Raw genomic sequence first — 19,328 nt, 5'->3', positions numbered from 1 at the left:
ATTGGTATCCCAGAAGTAATGATGACCCGTGGACTGACCACACTTAACAGGAGAAAACATAATTTATGCTTACCTGATAAATTCCTTTCTCCTGTAGTGTGGTCAGTCCACGGCCCGCCCTGTTTTTTATGGCAGGTCTAAATTTTTAAATTATACTCCAGTCACCACTGCACCCTTTGGCTTCTCCTTTCTCGTTGGTTCTCGGTCGAATGACTGGGTGTGACGTAGAGGGGAGGAGCTATATAGCAGCTCTGCTGGGTGATCCTCTTGCACTTCCTGTTGGGGAGGAGTTAATATCCCAGAAGTAATGATGACCCGTGGACTGACCACACTACAGGAGAAAGGAATTTATCAGGTAAGCATAAATTATGTTTTTTTTATTTTATTTTTTATTTTTCAGATTAGGGATTTAATAGGCTGCAAGAGAGCTAAATGCCCCTTTAGGGGCAATGGGTAGTTTAGTTTTTTTTAGTGTTAAGTTTTTTATTTTGGGGGGGTTTGGTGGGTGGGGGGTTTTTACTGTTAGGGGGGACTTAGTATCTTTTTAAACATTAAAGAGCTGTTTTTTATTTTTTGTAATGTTAGATTAATTTTTTGTAATTTAATGTTAGGATTTTTTATTTTAAGTGTAATTTAGTAGTAATTGGGGTTAATTTAGGGGGTGTTAGGTTAGGGGGCTTAGTAATTAAATTATTTGCTTTGTGGGGGGTTGGCGGTTTAGGAGTTAATAGGTTAATTGTGACTTGAGTGTCCCTTTAAGCTATCTAAGGCTCACATCAATTGCTCATTTAACAAAAAAAAAATGATCTAAATTGACATATTCAAAATGAACCTTTCACGATCCAGACAGCACATGCAATTTTAAACAATTTCCCAAATTACTTATGTTATCTAATTTAGTTTTATTCTCTTGGTATCCTTTTTTGAAAAGCATACCTAGTTAGGCTCAGTAGCAGCGGTGCACTACTGGGAGCTAGATACACGTCTCTTGTCATTGGCTCACCCAATGTGTTAACCTAATTCCAAGTAGTGCATTGCTGCTCTTTCAAAAATGGATAGAAAGAGAATGAAGCAAAATGTATAATAGATGTACATTGAAAGTTTATGTTATGTCTGAATCATGAAGAAGAATATGGGTGTCCCTTTTATAATTTGTGCAACATATCTGCTAATTTTAGCTTTATATTTGCTTAATTTAGCTGGGTGGTCAGTAAAATCAGCTGGGTGGTGTGCCTATTAAATTGGTCCTGGGTGGGAAAACCTGTTTAACCCCTTAACGACTGAGGACGTGCAGGGTACGTCCTCAAAAAAAAAAAAAAAAAGGCAGTTAACGCCTGAGGACGTACCCTGCACGTCCTCGGTGTGGAAAGCAGCTGGAAGCGATCCTGCTCGCTTCCAGCTGCTTTCCGGTTATTGCAGTGATGCCTCGATATGGAGGCATCCTGCAATAACCTTTTTAAGCCATCCGGTGCAGAGAGAGCCACTCTGTGGCCCTCTCTGCACCGGAGATCGGTGGCTCACTGCGTTGGTGGGTGGGAGGCGGGTGGCGGCCATCGATGGCCCTGGTGATGTGGAGGGGGGCGGGATCGTGGGCGGGGATGGCCGGGGGCGCGCACGGATGCGTGCACGGGAGGGCGGGCGCGTGCACGGGGAGGGAGCGGGTGGGAACCGCCGCTACAGAAAATGCTATAATAAAAAATGTTAAATGTCTAAAAGTAAAAAAAAAAAAAACGATCAGCAAGGTGGGGGTTTGTCTGTGTAGGGGCGGGGGAAGCTACACTACAGAAAAAAAAACAAACAAATAAAAAAAAAAAGCACTTTTTTTTGCAAACTGGGTACTAGCAGACAGCTGCCAGTACCCAAGATGGCCCCCAATAAGGCAGAGGGGAGGGTTAGAGAGCGTTTTTGGGGGGGATCAGGGAGGTTGGGGGCTAAGGGGGGATCCTACACAGTAGCATATGTAAATATGCTATAAAAAAAAAAAACCTTTTATTTTAGTACTGGCAGACTTTCTGCCAGTACTTAAGATGGCGGGGACAATTGTGGGGTGGGGGAGGGAAGGGAGCTGTTTGGGAGGGATCAGGGGGTGGGATGTGTCAGTTGGGAGGCTGATCTCTACACTAAAGCTAAAATTAACCCTGCAAGCTCCCTACAAACTCCCTAATTAACCCCTTCACTGCTAGCCATAATACACGTGTGAGGCGCAGCAGGATTTAGCGGCCTTCTAATTACCAGAAAGCAACGCCAAAGTCATATATGTCTATTTCTGAACAAAGGGGATCCCAGACAAGCATTTACAACCATTTGTGCCATAATTGCACAAGCTGTTTGTAAATTATTTCAGTGAGAAACCTAAAATTGTGAAAAAATTAACTTTTTTTTTTTTTTTAATTTGATCGCATTTGGCGGTAAAATGGTGGCATGAAATATACCAAAATGGGCCTAGATCAATACTTTGGGTTGTCTACTACACTACACTAAAGCTAAAATTAACCATACAAGCTCCCTACAAGCTCCCTAATTAACCCCTGCACTGCTGGGCATAATACACGTGTGGTGCGCAGGAGCATTTAGCGGACTTCTAATTACCAAAAAGCAATGCCAAAGCCATATATGGCTGCTATTTCTGAACAAAGGGGATCCCAGAGAAGGATTTACAACCATTTGTGCCATAATTGCACAAGCTATTTGTAAATGATTTCAGTGAGAAACCTAAAATTGTGAAAAATTTAACTTTTTTTTTCATTTGATCGCATTTGGCGGTGAAATGGTGGCATGAAATATACCAAAATGTGCCTAGATCAATACTTGGGGTTGTCTACTACACTACACTAAAGCTAAAATTAACCCTACAAGCTCCCTAATTAACCCCTTAACTGCTGGGCATAATACACTTGTGGTGCGCAGTGGCATTTAGCGGCCTTCTAATTACCAAAAAGCAACGCCAAAGCCATATATGTCTGCTATTTCTGAACAAAGGGGATCCCAGAGAAGAATTTACAACCATTTATGCCATAATTGCACAAGTTGTTTGTAAATAATTTCAGTGAGAAACCGAAAGTTTGTGAAAAGTGAACGATTTTTTGTATTTGATCGAATTTGGCGGTGAAATGGTGGCATGAAATATACCAAAATTGGCCTAGATCAATACTTTGGGATGTCTACTAAAAAAAAATATATACATGTCAAGGGATATTCAGGGATTCCTGAAAGATATTAGTGTTCTAATGTAACTAGCGCTAATTTTGGAAAATAGTGGTTTGGAAATAGCAAAGTGCTACTTGTATTTATGGCCCTATAACTTGCAAAGAACATGTAAACATTGGGTATTTCTAAACTCAGGACAAAATTTAGAAACTATTTAGCATGGTTGTTTTTGGTGGTTGTAGATGTGAGATTTTGGGGGTCAAAGTTAGAAAAAGTGTGTTTTTTTTTCCATTTTTCCTCATATTTTATAAAAAAATTTTATAGTAAATTATAAGATATGATGAAAATAATGGTATCTTTAGAAAGTCCATTTCGTGGCGAGAAAAACGGTATATAATATGTGTGGGTACAGTAAATGAGTAAGAAGAAAATTACAACTAAACACAAACACCGCAAAAATTTAAAAATAGCCTTGGGGTTAAGATCCCAATTCTATATTAAAGTGAAGGTAAAGTTGCACCATATGAAAAGCAGGATTTGAAAGATCAATAAAAATAAACATAAGTTTAATTCATAATTTTTTTTCATTTTGAATAATAAACGATATAATTACATTGCAAACCTTAAATACTAGAGTTCAGCGTAATGCCCGGCTCTGTGTCACATATTTTGTTTTGGTGATGCAAACGCCGGCATCCAATTGAAATCCTGGCCATTAGGTGCCCACGATTGTAGACAAACCGCCCCCTCTATCTACAGCGCATGCCCAACACAATGCGCACATCTTAGTTAATAGGGAGTGAGCCTGGCTGCTTACGTAGAAAGCAGGTGGGGCCGCTTTCTACATGGGATAGAGCACTTACCAGGAAGTAAAATCGAGGGTGGAGCGACGGTACTGTCAATAGCAAATGTAATATATAAAAAATATAATGTTACAATAATTTTTTTTTTTATTAAGTTAGCGTTTTCATATATTAGCGCATAGGCTACATATATGAATGATCTGAGAGCCGCAACTTTACCTTCACTTTAAGTCATGGAAATTCTAAAACTAAGGTTCCCCTGAGAATTTAAAGGGACATTTTAAGCTGCAATTAGGAAAAATATATATTGGGGTATTTCTTCTGTTATGTGTGATCAGTCCACGGGTCATCATTACTTCTGGGATATAACTCCTCCCCAACAGGAAATGCAAGAGGATTCACCCAGCAGAGCTGCATATAGCTCCTCCCCTCTACGTCAGTCCCAGTCATTCTCTTGCACCCAACGACTAGATAGGATGTGTGAGAGGACTATGGTGATTATACTTAGTTTTTATGACTTCAATCAAAAGTTTGTTATTTTAAAATAGCACCGGAGCGTGTTATTACTTCTCTGGCAGAGTTTGAGGAAGAATCTGACAGAGATTTTTTTACTATGATTTTAACCGGAGTCGTTAAGACCATATTGCTGTTCTCGACCATCTGAGGGAGGTAAAGGCTTCAGATCAGGGGACAGCGGGCAGATGAATCTGCATTGAGGTATGTGGCAGTTTTTATTTTCTGAATGGAATTGATGAGAAAAGCCTGCCATACCGTTAAAATGACATGTATGTATACACTTCAGTATTCTGGGGATGGTATTTCACCGGAACTACTGTGTTAAAGGTCACTAATCCTTTTTAATAACTATTCTCATGTTAAACGTTTTTGCTGGAATGTAGAATCGTTTACATTGCTGAGGTACTGTGTGAATAAATGTTTGGGCATTATTTTCCACTTGGCAGTTTTTTGCTTTAATTGTGACAGTTTCGTTTCTCTTCACTGCTGTGTGGGAGAGGGAGGGGCCGTTTTTGGCGCTCTTTGCTACGCATCAAAAAATTCCAGTCAGCTACTTTTATATTTCCTGCATGATCCGGTTCATCTCTGACAGATCTCAGGGGTCTTCAAACTTCTTTGAAGGGAGGTAAATTCTCTCAGCAGAGCTGTGAGAATTCTTATAGTGACTGTGTATAAAAAACGTTGTTTTGTTTTCTTATGTACAAATTTAATTAGTGTTGTTTTTTACTAATGGGAACAAACCTTTGCTAAAAGTTGTGTTGTTTTAAAGTTTGATGCAATAACTGTTTTTTCAGTTCATTATTTCAACTGTCATTTAATCGTTAGTACCTCTTTGAGGCACAGTGCGTTTTTTTGCTAAAAAAGATTATAACCAAGTTGTAAGTTTTTTTGCTAGTGTGTTAAACATGTCTGACTCAGAGGAAGATATCTGTGTCATTTGTTCCAATGCCAAGGTGGAGCCCAATAGAAATTTATGTACTAACTGCATTGATGCTACTTTAAATAAAAGTCAATCTGTACAATGTGAACAAATTTCACCAAACAGCGAGGGGAGAGTTATGCCGACTAACTCGCCTCACGCGACAGTACCTGCATCTCCCGCCCGGGAGGTGCGTGATATTTTGGCGCCTAGTACATCTGGGCGGCCATTACAGATAACATTACAAGATATGGCTACTGTTATGACTGAAGTTTTGTCTAAATTACCTGAACTAAGAGGCAAGCGTGATCACTCTGGGGTGAGAACAGAGTGCGCTGACAATGCTAGGGCCATGTCTGATACTGCGTCACAGCTCGCAGAGCATGAGGACGGAGAGCTTCATTCTGTGGGTGACGGTTCTGATCCAAACAGATTGGACTCAGATATTTCAAATTTTAAATTTAAATTGGAGAACCTCCGTGTACTACTAGGGGAGGTCTTAGCAGCTCTCAACGATTGTAACACTGTTGCAATACCAGAGAAACTGTGTAGGTTGGATAAATACTTTGCGGTACCGGCGAGTACTGACGTTTTTCCTATACCTAAGAGACTAACTGAAATTGTTACTAAGGAGTGGGATAGACCCGGTGTGCCGTTCTCACCCCCTCCAATATTTAGAAAGATGTTTCCAATAGACGCCACCACTCGGGACTTATGGCAAACGGTCCCCAAGGTGGAGGGAGCAGTTTCTACTTTAGCTAAGCGTACCACTATCCCGGTGGAGGATAGCTGTGCTTTCTCAGATCCAATGGATAAAAAATTAGAGGGTTACCTTAAGAAAATGTTTGTTCAACAAGGTTTTATATTGCAACCCCTTGCTTGTATCGCGCCGATTACGGCTGCGGCAGCATTTTGGATTGAGTCGCTTGAAGAGAACCTTAGTTCCTCTACGCTAGACGACATTACGGACAGGCTTAGAGTCCTTAAACTAGCTAATTCTTTCATTTCGGAGGCCGTAGTACATTTAACCAAACTTACGGCTAAGAACTCAGGATTCGCCATACAGGCACGCAGGGCACTGTGGCTAAAATCCTGGTCAGCTGATGTTACTTCTAAGTCCAAATTACTTAATATACCTTTCAAGGGGCAGTCCTTATTCGGGCCCGGTTTGAAAGAAATTATCGCTGACATTACGGGAGGTAAGGGCCACGCCCTACCTCAAGACAAGGCCAAAGCTAAGGCTAGACAGTCTAATTTTCGTCCCTTTCGGAATTTCAAAACAGGAGCAGCATCAACCTCCACTGCACCAAAACAGGAAGGAGCTGTTGCTCGTTACAGGCAAGGCTGGAAGCCTAACCAGTCCTGGAACAAAAGCAAGCAGGCCAGGAAACCTGCTGCTGCCCCAAAGACAGCATGAACCGAGAGCCCCCGATCCGGGACCGGATCTAGTAGGGGGCAGACTCTCTCTCTTCGCCCAGGCCTGGGCAAGAGATGTTCAGGATCCCTGGGCACTAGAGATCATATCTCAGGGATACCTTCTAGACTTCAAATTATCTCCCCCAAGAGGGAGATTTCATCTGTCAAGGTTGTCAACAAACCAGATAAAGAAAGAAGCGTTTCTACGCTGCGTACAAGATCTGTTAACAATGGGAGTGATCCATCCGGTTCCGTGGTCGGAACAAGGACAAGGGTTCTACTCAAACCTGTTTGTGGTTCCCAAAAAAGAGGGAACTTTCAGGCCAATCTTAGATTTAAAGACTCTAAACAAATTCCTAAGAGTTCCATCGTTCAAAATGGAAACTATTCGGACAATCTTACCCATGATCCAAGAGGGTCAGTACATGACCACAGTGGATTTAAAGGATGCTTACCTTCACATACCGATCCACAAAGATCATCACCGGTATCTAAGGTTTGCCTTCTTAGACAGGCACTACCAGTTTGTAGCTCTTCCATTCGGATTGGCTACGGCTCCAAGAATCTTCACAAAGGTTCTGGGTGCCCTTCTAGCGGTACTAAGACCGCGAGGGATTTCGGTAGCTCCGTACCTAGACGACATTCTAATACAAGCTTCAAGCTTTCAAACTGCCAAGTCTCATACAGAGTTAGTTCTGGCATTTCTAAGGTCGCATGGATGGAAAGTGAACGAAAAGAAGAGTTCTCTCTTTCCTCTCACAAGAGTTCCATTCTTGGGGACTCTTATAGATTCTGTAGAAATGAAGATTTACCTGACAGAAGACAGGTTAACAAAACTTCAAAATGCATGCCGCGTCCTTCATTCCATTCAACACCCGTCAGTAGCTCAATGCATGGAGGTGATCGGCTTAATGGTAGCGGCAATGGACATAGTACCTTTTGCACGCCTACACCTCAGACCGCTGCAATTATGCATGCTGAGTCAGTGGAATGGGGATTACTCAGATTTGTCCCCTACTCTGAATCTGAATCAAGAGACCAGAAATTCTCTTCTATGGTGGCTTCATCGGCCACACCTGTCCAGGGGGATGCCATTCAGCAGGCCAGACTGGACAATTGTAACAACAGACGCCAGCCTACTAGGTTGGGGCGCTGTCTGGAATTCTCTGAAGGCTCAGGGACTATGGAATCAGGAGGAGAGTCTCCTTCCAATAAACATTCTGGAATTGAGAGCAGTTCTCAATGCCCTTCTGGCTTGGCCCCAGTTAATAACTCGGGGGTTCATCAGGTTTCAGTCGGACAACATCACGACTGTAGCTTACATCAACCATCAGGGAGGGACAAGAAGCTCCCTAGCAATGATGGAAGTATCAAAGATAATTCGCTGGGCAGAGTCTCACTCTTGCCACCTGTCAGCAATCCACATCCCGGGAGTGGAGAACTGGGAGGCGGATTTCTTGAGTCGCCAGACTCTTCATCCGGGGGAGTGGGAACTTCATCCGGAGGTCTTTGCCCAAATACTTCGACGTTGGGGCAAACCAGAGATAGATCTCATGGCGTCTCGCCAGAACGCCAAACTTCCTCGCTACGGGTCCAGATCCAGGGATCCGGGAGCAGTTCTGATAGATGCTTTGACAGCACCTTGGAACTTCAGGATGGCTTATGTGTTTCCACCCTTCCCGCTGCTTCCTCGATTGATTGCCAAAATCAAACAGGAGAGAGCATCAGTAATTCTAATAGCACCTGCTTGGCCACGCAGGACTTGGTATGCAGATCTAGTGGACATGTCATCCTGTCCGCCTTGGTCTCTACCTCTAAGACAGGACCTTCTGATACAGGGTCCATTCAAACATCAAAATCTAACTTCTCTGAAGCTGACTGCTTGGAAATTGAACGCTTGATTTTATCAAAACGTGGTTTTTCTGAGTCGGTTATTGATACCCTGATTCAGGCTAGGAAGCCTGTTACCAGAAGGATTTACCATAAAATATGGCGGAAATACCTATACTGGTGCGAATCCAAAGGTTACTCCTGGAGTAAGGTTAGGATCGCTAGGATATTGTCTTTTCTACAAGAAGGTTTAGAAAAGGGTTTATCAGCTAGTTCATTAAAGGGACAGATTTCAGCTCTGTCTATCTTGTTACACAGACGTCTGTCAGAAAATCCAGACGTCCAGTCCTTTTGTCAGGCTTTAGCTAGGATCAAGCCTGTGTTTAAAGCTGTTGCTCCACCATGGAGTTTAAACTTAGTTCTTAACGTTTTACAGGGTGTTCCGTTTGAACCCCTTCATTCCATCGATATAAAAATGTTATCTTGGAAAGTTCTGTTTTTAATGGCTATTTCCTCGGCTCGAAGAGTCTCTGAGTTATCAGCCTTACATTGTGATTCCCCTTATCTGATTTTTCACTCAGACAAGGTAGTTCTGCGTACTAAACCTGGGTTCTTACCTAAGGTAGTCACTAACAGGAACATCAATCAAGAGATTGTTGTCCCATCCTTGTGTCCAAATCCTTCTTCAAAGAAGGAACGTCTTTTACACAATCTGGATGTAGTTCGTGCCCTCAAGTTCTACTTGCAGGCAACTAAAGATTTTCGCCAAACTTCTTCCTTGTTTGTCGTTTACTCTGGACAGAGGAGAGGTCAAAAAGCTTCTGCTACCTCTCTCTCTTTTTGGCTTCGTAGCATAATACGTTTAGCCTATGAGACTGCTGGACAGCAGCCTCCTGAAAGAATTACAGCTCACTCCACTAGAGCTGTGGCTTCCACTTGGGCCTTTAAGAATGAGGCCTCTGTTGAACAGATTTGCAAGGCTGCAACTTGGTCTTCGCTTCATACTTTTTCCAAATTTTACAAATTTGACACTTTTGCTTCTTCGGAGGCTATTTTTGGGAGAAAGGTTCTTCAGGCAGTGGTTCCTTCTGTATAATGAGCCTGCCTATCCCTCCCGTCATCCGTGTACTTTTGCTTTGGTATTGGTATCCCAGAAGTAATGATGACCCGTGGACTGATCACACATAACAGAAGAAAACATAATTTATGCTTACCTGATAAATTCCTTTCTTCTGTTGTGTGATCAGTCCACGGCCCGCCCTGTTTTAAGGCAGGTAAATATCTTTTAAATTATACTCCAGTCACCACTTCACCCTTGGTTACTCCTTTCTCGTTGTTTCTTGGTCGAATGACTGGGACTGACGTAGAGGGGAGGAGCTATATGCAGCTCTGCTGGGTGAATCCTCTTGCATTTCCTGTTGGGGAGGAGTTATATCCCAGAAGTAATGATGACCCGTGGACTGATCACACAACAGAAGAAAGGAATTTATCAGGTAAGCATAAATTATGTTTTTCTTATTCCAGTATTGCCTATATGTTTAACACCTGCTTGTCCAGCTCCAGAAGGAATTTTTTTTACTATAGGATCCAATAGATTTACTTGGCCAGCACAAAACACAAAACCACACACACATATAAGTATATTTAAAGGGACACTCAAGTCAAAATAAACTTTAATTATTCAGATAGAGCATGCAGTTTTAAGACACACTTCCAATTTTTCCACTTTTTGGGGAACAAGATCTTACTGAGCGTGTGCACAAGCTTACAGGGTATACATATACTAGTCTGTGATTGGCTTATGTCTGTCACATGATTACAAGGGGCAATTTTCTGGAAAAAAAAAAAAGACTGCTTATTTCAAATTCTGAGTAAGTGCTATTGTATTGTCTTTTTATTATGTACTCGTTAATTATGTGTGTTTCTATGCAGGTTGCCGTGCAGGAGGCATACTCTGCAGGACTAATTGGACACGATGCCTGTGGTTCTGGATATGATTTTGATGTGTTTGTGTTAAGAGGTGCTGGCGCATACATCTGCGGTGAAGAAACTGCGCTGATAGAAAGCATTGAAGGAAAGCAAGGAAAGCCAAGACTCAAACCTCCTTTTCCTGCGGATGTTGGTAAGTAGTTTAGGTTACTATTGACAGAAATAGCTTAAGAAACCACAATTTATTCTTAAAGTGAATGTCAGCTTTGAAGAATGAGTGCCTGTTTTTTAAAAATACTATTAAAAACAGGGGCACTTTTATTCATGATTCCCCCTCCTGCCTCTCGTCGCATCATAAGTCGGCAATGACGAATCCGGCTTCCTCCAATTACGGCGTTGCCTCAGGCAATGATTCCCCTGGGGGGGAGCCGTGCTTGGAGGATGCCGTATTCGTCATTGCTGACGTATAAAGTGACGAGCGGCAGGAGGGGGAATCGCTTCTCTGGCTTCAAGAAGAAAAGGTAAGTATTTTAACAAAACCGGTGAAATATAAACTTACATGAATGAAAGTGCCCCTGTTTTTAATAGTATTTTTTAAAAACCGGGCACTCATTCTTCAAAGTTGACATTCACTTTAAGGTTTATATAATTTTCTTAATCCATTCTGGGTTGATTCTAAACTTGTAAAAAATATATATATATATATTCACCTGCTCTTTTTTTTAATTTCTACTAGGCGTCTTTGGCTGTCCAACAACGGTTGCTAATGTTGAAACTGTTGCGGTGGCCCCAACAATCTGTCGGCGGGGAGGTTCCTGGTTTGCAGGATTTGGGCGTGAGAGAAACTCTGGAACCAAACTGTTCAATATCTCAGGTCATGTGAATACTCCATGTACTGTAGAAGAGGAAATGTCAGTTCCACTGAAAGAGCTGATTGAGAAGCATGCAGGTAATAATAAGAAAAAATATTTTATATCTTGTCTGCCAAAACAGATCTTTAAAGCTAGGAGTAGGACATGATCATAGTAATTTATATGCAGACAAAGGAAATATAAATCCATAGTATATTGATTAATTGTATGATGATTCCCCCCCCCCCCCCCCGTATTTCTTAGGAGGAGTTATAGGTGGTTGGGATAATCTTCTTGCGGTAATCCCTGGAGGTTCCTCTACACCTCTTATCCCACGCTCTGTATGTGAGACTGTCCTCATGGATTTCGATGCTCTCGTCCAGGCTCAAACAGGTCTTGGTACAGCAGCCGTCATTGTCATGAACAAATCGGTAAGATGTCTTCCTTTCCAGGGGTCAACAAATCTGTTTAAAATTTAGGAGCCAGTAAGAATATTAAGGAGCCGGGTACACTTTAAGGAGCCAGACAGTTGTATTTGTATAAATATATATGGAGAATAACCAAAAAAGTTAGGCGCCAGGGGTAAAATTCTAGGAGCCAGTGGCTCCTGGGTTTGTCGAGCCCTGCTTTAAGCTAAGTACTTATCAGCTGCTTTCTCTGATACATCACTTAATCTTTATTCCACTTTTTATACTCATTGTTCATTCTTTTTATTTGGTTGTCATTGCTTTATAACTGTTCTCTGTATTAATCCTTTTGAGGGTTTTTTCCCCCCTCTAGTATGGTGGTAAAAGTTATGTTAATTTTCTTGCCTGAACCATGCTCTTAAAACAGTTGTTCTGCTCTTTATGTTGGTTTAAGCTTTCTCTCTGTTCCACCGTTTTCATTAATTTTTTTTTTTGCTTCTCCCAATGCTTGAAACCAGCACACTGATCTACCCTTTGATTAAACTGAGCTCCCTGTATAAATAAGCCCTCTATTACACTGAGAAAAACACTCTAGTTGATTCTTGCTTTGTTTTCCCCTATGTTGAATGTTACATACAGACATTGAACTATTCATCTAGCAAACAAAAAGCGAGTAAAGTTAAGACTGTGACAGTTAAAGTAATTGTAAACTTTCCAGAATGAGTGCCTTGTTTTAAAAAATAATAAGAATAGGGGGACTTTCATTCATGAAGTTTACATTTCAGTGGTATTGTTAAAATACTTACCTTTTCTTCTTGCAAGCCGGAGCAATGATTCCCCCACCTGCAACTCGTCTCTTCTTACGTCAGCAATGACGAATCCGGCTTCCTCCAATCACTGCTCCCCCCCCCCCCCCCCAGAGCAAACATTGCCTTTTTAATATAATTTTTAAAAACCGGGCACTCATTCGTGAAAGTTTACCTTCACTTTAATGGCCAGAATTTCTGGAGTTGCTGCAGTCCATTTACACAGTCCAATTTGCAAAAAGACAAAATAGTCCATTTGGATAACCAATATCCAGCAAAGTTAATAGCTTGACTTTAAACCAAACTCATAAGGTTGAATTTCCTTTTTTATTTAAATGTATTTATTTTTTATTATGTGCATCTCAGATAAAGCACATTGTTAAGGTATTTTGCTTTGATTCCTGTTCAGAGCCACTTAAAAGGACATTCAAGGGCCATTATAGTGAATAAATGACATGCTCATTTGCTAGAGCGTGTCATTTTATCACTATCTACCCTGCAAAGCTATGCGTTTTACCCCATACCCAATCAGCAGAGCCTGTTGCACAGCACAACTAGCGCTGCTGATTTGGTTAGCAGTGGTTTACGTCCAGGACAGCAGTTCTCTGCAGCTCTCAAGCAGCACTTTGTGTTGAACCCCTTTGTGGAGACTATACACATAGCCCTGAACGGACAACAGTTATGAAATTATATACTCTAACAAACAAGAGCATGTCATTTCTTTCACTGTAAACATTACTTGCTTTGCTGAAAGAAAAGTTGCTTGTTCCAGGCTCCCTTTTTGACAAAATTTAAAATCTGTATTCCAGGTGTTGAAAATGCTGCGAATTGCCTAAATCAGCTACAGGAATACCCCGCTTATACAGCAGGTTAGGGACCGAAGAGCTGATGTAAAGTGCAAACCACCTTAAAGTGGAGCAAGGCGATTTTAGCTTTCATTTCACTTGCCAATGTGTTTAAAAACTTGAAAACATAACACGTTAGGTTTGCAATAGCACTAAATTTAGTTTAACACTAGCACAGTACAGTATTCAGTAAAAACCGTATTTTACTTTTAGTAAAATTTGACAAACCATTACAGAGTGCACTGCAATGCTGTAAACAGACCAAACTGCGCATAATGTCACCAGTCGCCAATCTTGCGATTGCGTACAGTACTGTTTCAAATTCCTTGGAGGTTGGACTTCAGCTTTATATTAGCAAATCGATGTAAAGCGGAGTATTCCTGTATTTTATTTGCAGGTTGTAGAATTTGCTTTTTGGCCCCTCAGTGGAGCATAGGACAAGCACAATATTTACAAAAAAATCAAGAAATGTTTAATGTGATTTTAACTATCTCCCAAATACTCCTTTTTTTTTTTTTTTTCAAAATGAATATTTTTTCTCTTTGTGATATTGTATCCTCCTATTTACCCTGATACCTAGAACTTAGGCTCTCTTGATGTTGAAAGTGACTCACAGGTACTTTGTCTGTTTATTGTGACAGCACTCGAAGCAGAAGAGTTATCTAGATAATTGGGTTAATAGGAAGCCACTCAGAGATTTAATATCGTGTATTAAGTATTTTGTTTCTATGACATCACTTATTTACATCCTAGAGAGTGCCCACACAATACCAACTAAATACTGGTGCTGGTTTGGTTTCATGTCCTAGCATATATAGCATATGAGGCCTTTTCCGCTTCTCAAATCCTGAAGGTCCAAATGCCCACTTTTATCTCTTTCAATCTCACCTCACTTTTCACCCATATGTCTAGTTTTTGTTTTTAGTTTACCAGCTTCACCCTCAGAACCCTGATTATTCCTTAGGAATCAGTCTTGTTGTTGGAGGGAGACTGATGCTGCATTTGTCTTGCATTGGTAGCAGATACGAATCCACCTTTAATGGTCTAGTTGCAGCCTCCCATGCATGAAGTGGTCACGTAATGTTCTTTGTTTACCCTGTGAAGAGTTTTTACTTTCTAATAACACAAAAAATAAGTTATCTTTAGGTTTTTCTAGAATCCTCTCTTCCTTCATGCGTTTTACCCCTTACCCAATCAGCAGAGCCTGTTGCACAGCACAGCTAGCGCTGCTGATTGGGTTAGCAGTGGTTTACGGCCAGGACAGCAGTTCTCTGCAGCTCTCAAGCAGCACTTTGTGTTGAACCCCTTTGTGGAGACTATACCCATAGCCCTGAACGGACAACAGTTATGGGATTATATACAAACAAGAGCATGTCATTTTTTTTCACTGTATTGTTGTAACAATGTATGTCAGAGAGAAAAGAATGATAAATCCCATTCTTCATATTATTTGACAATACAAGAAAGCTCTTCATGATGTGGTGCTCTTTCTTCCCTCTTTGCTTTATTTAAAGGGATAGTCTAGTCAAGATTAAACTTTCATGATTCAGATAGAGCATGCAATTTTAAACAACTTTCTAATTGACCTATTAATTTTTCTTTGTTCTCTTGCTATCTTTATTTGAAAAAGCAAGGGTATAAGCTTAGGAGTCGGCCCATTTTTGGTAAAGCACCTGGGTAGCTCTTGCTAATTGGTGTATAAATGTAGCCACCAATCAGCAAACGCTACCCAGGTGCTGAAACAAAAATGGGCCGGCTACTACGCTTACATGTAAATAAAGATACCAAGAGAACGAAGACAAATTAATAGGAGTAAATTAGAAAGTTGCTTAAAACTACATGCTCTATCTGAAGCATGACTAGACTATTCCTTTAAGGTTTCCACCTGTCTCCCATAGACTTTTTATCATATTCTCTGGAGTGAGCGCCTGCTTTATCTGCTCTCATTTTGAACAGTAATTACAAACATTCAGCTGTGCGACCAGCACTGCGGTTTCCGCTTGGAATCAGCAGTTCTCTACAGCTCCAGAGTGGTTGTTTTGCTGGGGTTAAACGTGGATTTGCAGGGCTCATTCTGATAAAATGAGATGCTCTAACAAATGAGAACATGTGACTTTTCACTATAATAGCCCTTTAACCAATCATGATTGGCTCTCACTCCACAGCTCTAAACTCTTCGCCATGCACCTGCACAGAGAGGTAGAGATTGGCTCATCTGGCCCACACTAGGGGAAACTGATGAAATGCTCCAGAAACACCCTTAGGAGGGATTTAATTTTACATTTAATATACCTTTTAAATGTGACAGTGTTGATTCAGTCATTTGCTTCCCTGCCCGTGACAATGTTTCTTATATATTCTTTTATAGACAGACATTGTTCGTGCAATAGCTCGCCTTATAGAATTTTACAAGCATGAGAGCTGTGGTCAGTGCACTCCCTGCAGAGAAGGTGAGAAATGACTTTAATACTATTTCCTCCTCTTCATTTTGTACAACTCTCATGATTTTTTTTTTTTTTCTTTTACTTACAGGTGTTGATTGGATGAACAAAGTCATATGGCGGATGTGCCAGGGAGATGCTCGTGTGGCTGAGATTGACATGCTGTGGGAGATCAGCAAACAGATAGAGGGCCATACCATTTGTGCATTAGGGGATGGGGCTGCTTGGCCCGTACAGGTAAAAATGAATAGATTTTTATTTTCTTCCCTCATTACTTTTTTGATCACCTTGTTGTTTTTTTCCCTTTACCCTCATCACCTTTTCACTAGAGGTTTCTGAGTGTTCACCTTTTTTCTCAATCACTCTCCCCCTCCTCTCAGATACATATTTTGTTTTACAGATATATTTATAAAATCTGAAAAAATGTCTTATGTATTTTATTCAGATGTTTCTTTTTGTATTCTTTGTTTTTATTATTATTATTATTGTAATATTCCTTTCCAAATTATCCTTCTAAATAAAGGATTTAAAAAATGAACTACTTGCATGAAATAGTATAAGAAGGCTGGCTTAAAGTGAATGTCAATTTTCAGCAATGAGTGCCCGGTTTTTAAAAATACTATTAAAAACAGAGGCACTTTCATTGATGAAAATTTACATTGCACCGGATTTGTAGAAATACTTACCTTTTACTTCTGCAAAGCCGGATCGCCGATCCCAGCCTCAGTTCCTCTATACTGACGTCAGAATTGACAAAACCGGCTTCCTCCAATCATGGCTTTACCCCCAGAGCGTCCATCTTGTGATGCCCGGCTGTGATTGGAGGAAGCCAGTTTCGTCATTGCTGTGGTTACACAGCAGGAAGAAGAAGGCGGGGGATCATCGATCCGGCTTTGCAGAAGTAAAAGGTAAGTATTTCTACAAATCCGGTGCAATGTAAACTTTCATCAATGAAAGTGCCCCTGTTTTTAAAAGTATTTTTAAAAACCGGGCACTCATTGCTGAAAATTGACATTCACTTTAAAGGGATATTGAATATAAATGCTATACATAATTAAACTTTACATATTGTAAAGTGTGTTTATTGTAATGGGTGCTAAAATGGTGCAATTTGGTTGTCGTAGGATTAAAAGTCTGTTCTTATATAATCTGCCCTCTTGAGGTCAATTAAGGACAGTTATAAATGAGCTGAGGGGACAGTACACTAAGACTTTTATTGTTTAGAAAGATAGATAATGCTTTTACTACCCATTCTCCAGCTTTGCACAACCAACATTGTGATATTAATATACTTTCCAAGCCTCTTCCAGGCGCTTTTTTTTTTTTTTTTTTAGCTCTTTACATCAACAGGGCTAGGTGATGAATGCCATATAGATAACATTGTGCTCAATCCTGTGATCCTCAATCCTCAGCACTAATTGCCTTAAAGGGACATTCTAGTCAAAATATAAATGCACATAGATTTATTACATCTTTGAATAGAAACATATTTGCAATATACATGTATTGGCAAAAATGCTTCTACTAAGAGTTATCACTGTTTTAGTGTTAACATTTTTCTTTGCACGTGCACGTGAAGCATAGCTAGATATTGTCACTTCACCCACATTTTAAATAATGCAGCTGCTCAGATAATCAGTGGGGCTTGTATCATGTCAGCAATTAACAAATTGAGTCATTACCAGATGGTACAAGCACCCTAGGCTCTCCGAGCAAGTGTTGCGTTTAAAATGCTGGTGCACGGTGCATACTTAAATACACTTTTGAAACAGCTATAGCGTTTAGTAGAAGCATTTTTGCTAATGCATGTATATTACAAAATTGCTTCTGTTCAATACCAAAATGCATCCATGTGGTTTCCAATTTTGGCTGGAATATCCCTTTAAATAAACCCTGAGATAAAGGGGGCAGGCAGCAAATGCTTAGATACAAGGTAATCTCTTAGGTAAAAAGTATATTAATATAACTGTTGGTTATTCAAAACTGGGCAATGGTTAATAAAGGAATTATCTATCTTTTTAAACCACTTTGCAGTAGGCTGTCCCTTTAAAGTAACAATCATACAAGATTCAGCATTTTAAAGGTATTTAATAACTTATTTTTTTGTGTTCCTGGCAGGGTTTGATCCGGCATTTTCGTCCAGAGTTGGAAGAGCGTATGACACAGTTTGAAGCATCAAAGAGACAGCAGTTAAAGAGTTGAGAGAGTATATTAGGGATACTGTTCTGCCTAACGTGTTCTATTTATCCAAGCTAATCTTTATTCAGCATTGTCATGACATTCTCAGTATGATAATAAACTCAAACTTTATGGTTTATTACATGTTTACGTTTTCTTTAATGTAAATGGTCATATCAGTGATTGTGTTTTTATTAAAATCTCTCTATTTGTACAATGTGCTTTGTTTTAAAACAAACAGATTTATAAGATCATTGTCAGCCAGACCACAAAGCTGTGCTGGACTGTTCAAGTCAATGTGTCCGAGAGCTGTGTGCAATGCTGCTGTACAAGTTTGGGAGCAATAATGAAAGTGCAGAGTCAGTCATCATGGCTGTGAGTCCCCAAACCTTGTATCCTGGAAGTCGAAAGACTGGCAGTGTATAGGCATATCTGCCACGCTGACGGAAGCATGTATATCCGCGGGATGAGTCTGTGCAAGCATGAGAGAAGGGAAGTGTGAGGAGGCACTCCACCTGTGAAAGTTAGAAGAAAATCAGTCAGGAATAAGCATGACTAATGTGAGTGTATGCTTAAATCTATAATATATATCAAGATAGTTATATACTGTGAAATGACGAGACTGACTTCTGTATTATTCAAGACACATTTTAAAACGTATTATGTGGTGCAACTATAATGCATCACGTACAGTTATTGCAGAAACATGCAATATTGTTTAGAAAATGATGCATGCTTAAAGTTGCATTATTTAAAACTTAAAGGGACAGTCTACTTGAAAAAGTTTTTGTTAAAAAATAGATAATTTCTTTATTACCCATTCCCCAGTTTTGCATAAACACACACACATACAGTGTATATATATATATATATATATATATATATATATATATATATATATATATATATATATATATATATGTACAGATATACAGTATATATATTTATGTATTTTTTTATTTTTAAGGTAAGATTCTGGAGCAAGACTTTAAGACGGTTAGTTTGATACCTTAAGTAATGATCTGAGTTATAAGTGCAGACATGTACTGTACTTTTTTAGTTATATTTGCATATTTTTGTATTGGATCGATATACTGTCTGTTGATTATAGACCTTATCTAAAATACAATAAGGTTACTGGTATTTTTAAAAGGTAAATGGATGTTATCAGATGTTTATGTATGATTCCTACACCATTGTATATATCCATGTAGGTTTGAAGATAATTGCCTGTTATTGT

At 40.0% G+C, this 19,328-nt stretch overlaps 2 protein-coding genes across 5 annotated transcripts in view; one reads left to right on the top strand and one right to left on the bottom strand.

The window, feature by feature from the left end:
• Positions 1-18,227, top strand: part of NDUFV1 (NADH:ubiquinone oxidoreductase core subunit V1) — a 37,460-nt gene extending 19,233 nt beyond the window's left edge. For both annotated transcript variants that reach the window (XM_053692371.1, XM_053692372.1), the window contains exons 6-11: positions 10,564-10,753; positions 11,297-11,509; positions 11,676-11,842; positions 15,838-15,919; positions 16,002-16,147; positions 18,029-18,227. In XM_053692371.1, coding sequence (XP_053548346.1) covers positions 10,564-10,753; positions 11,297-11,509; positions 11,676-11,842; positions 15,838-15,919; positions 16,002-16,147; positions 18,029-18,112 — 882 coding nt within the window. In that variant the 3' untranslated portion in view covers positions 18,113-18,227. The remainder of the gene's footprint in view (positions 1-10,563; positions 10,754-11,296; positions 11,510-11,675; positions 11,843-15,837; positions 15,920-16,001; positions 16,148-18,028) is intronic.
• Positions 17,979-19,328, bottom strand: part of NUDT8 (nudix hydrolase 8) — a 49,867-nt gene continuing 48,517 nt past the window's right edge. For all 3 annotated transcript variants that reach the window (XM_053692374.1, XM_053692375.1, XM_053692373.1), the window contains exon 5: positions 17,979-18,603. In XM_053692374.1, coding sequence (XP_053548349.1) covers positions 18,382-18,603 — 222 coding nt within the window. In that variant the 3' untranslated portion in view covers positions 17,979-18,381. The remainder of the gene's footprint in view (positions 18,604-19,328) is intronic.

The sequence above is a fragment of the Bombina bombina genome, chromosome 9, assembly GCF_027579735.1.
Source record: "Bombina bombina isolate aBomBom1 chromosome 9, aBomBom1.pri, whole genome shotgun sequence".
NCBI classification, from domain to species: domain Eukaryota; kingdom Metazoa; phylum Chordata; class Amphibia; order Anura; family Bombinatoridae; genus Bombina; species Bombina bombina.
This window is presented reverse-complemented; position numbering and strand designations above follow the sequence as displayed.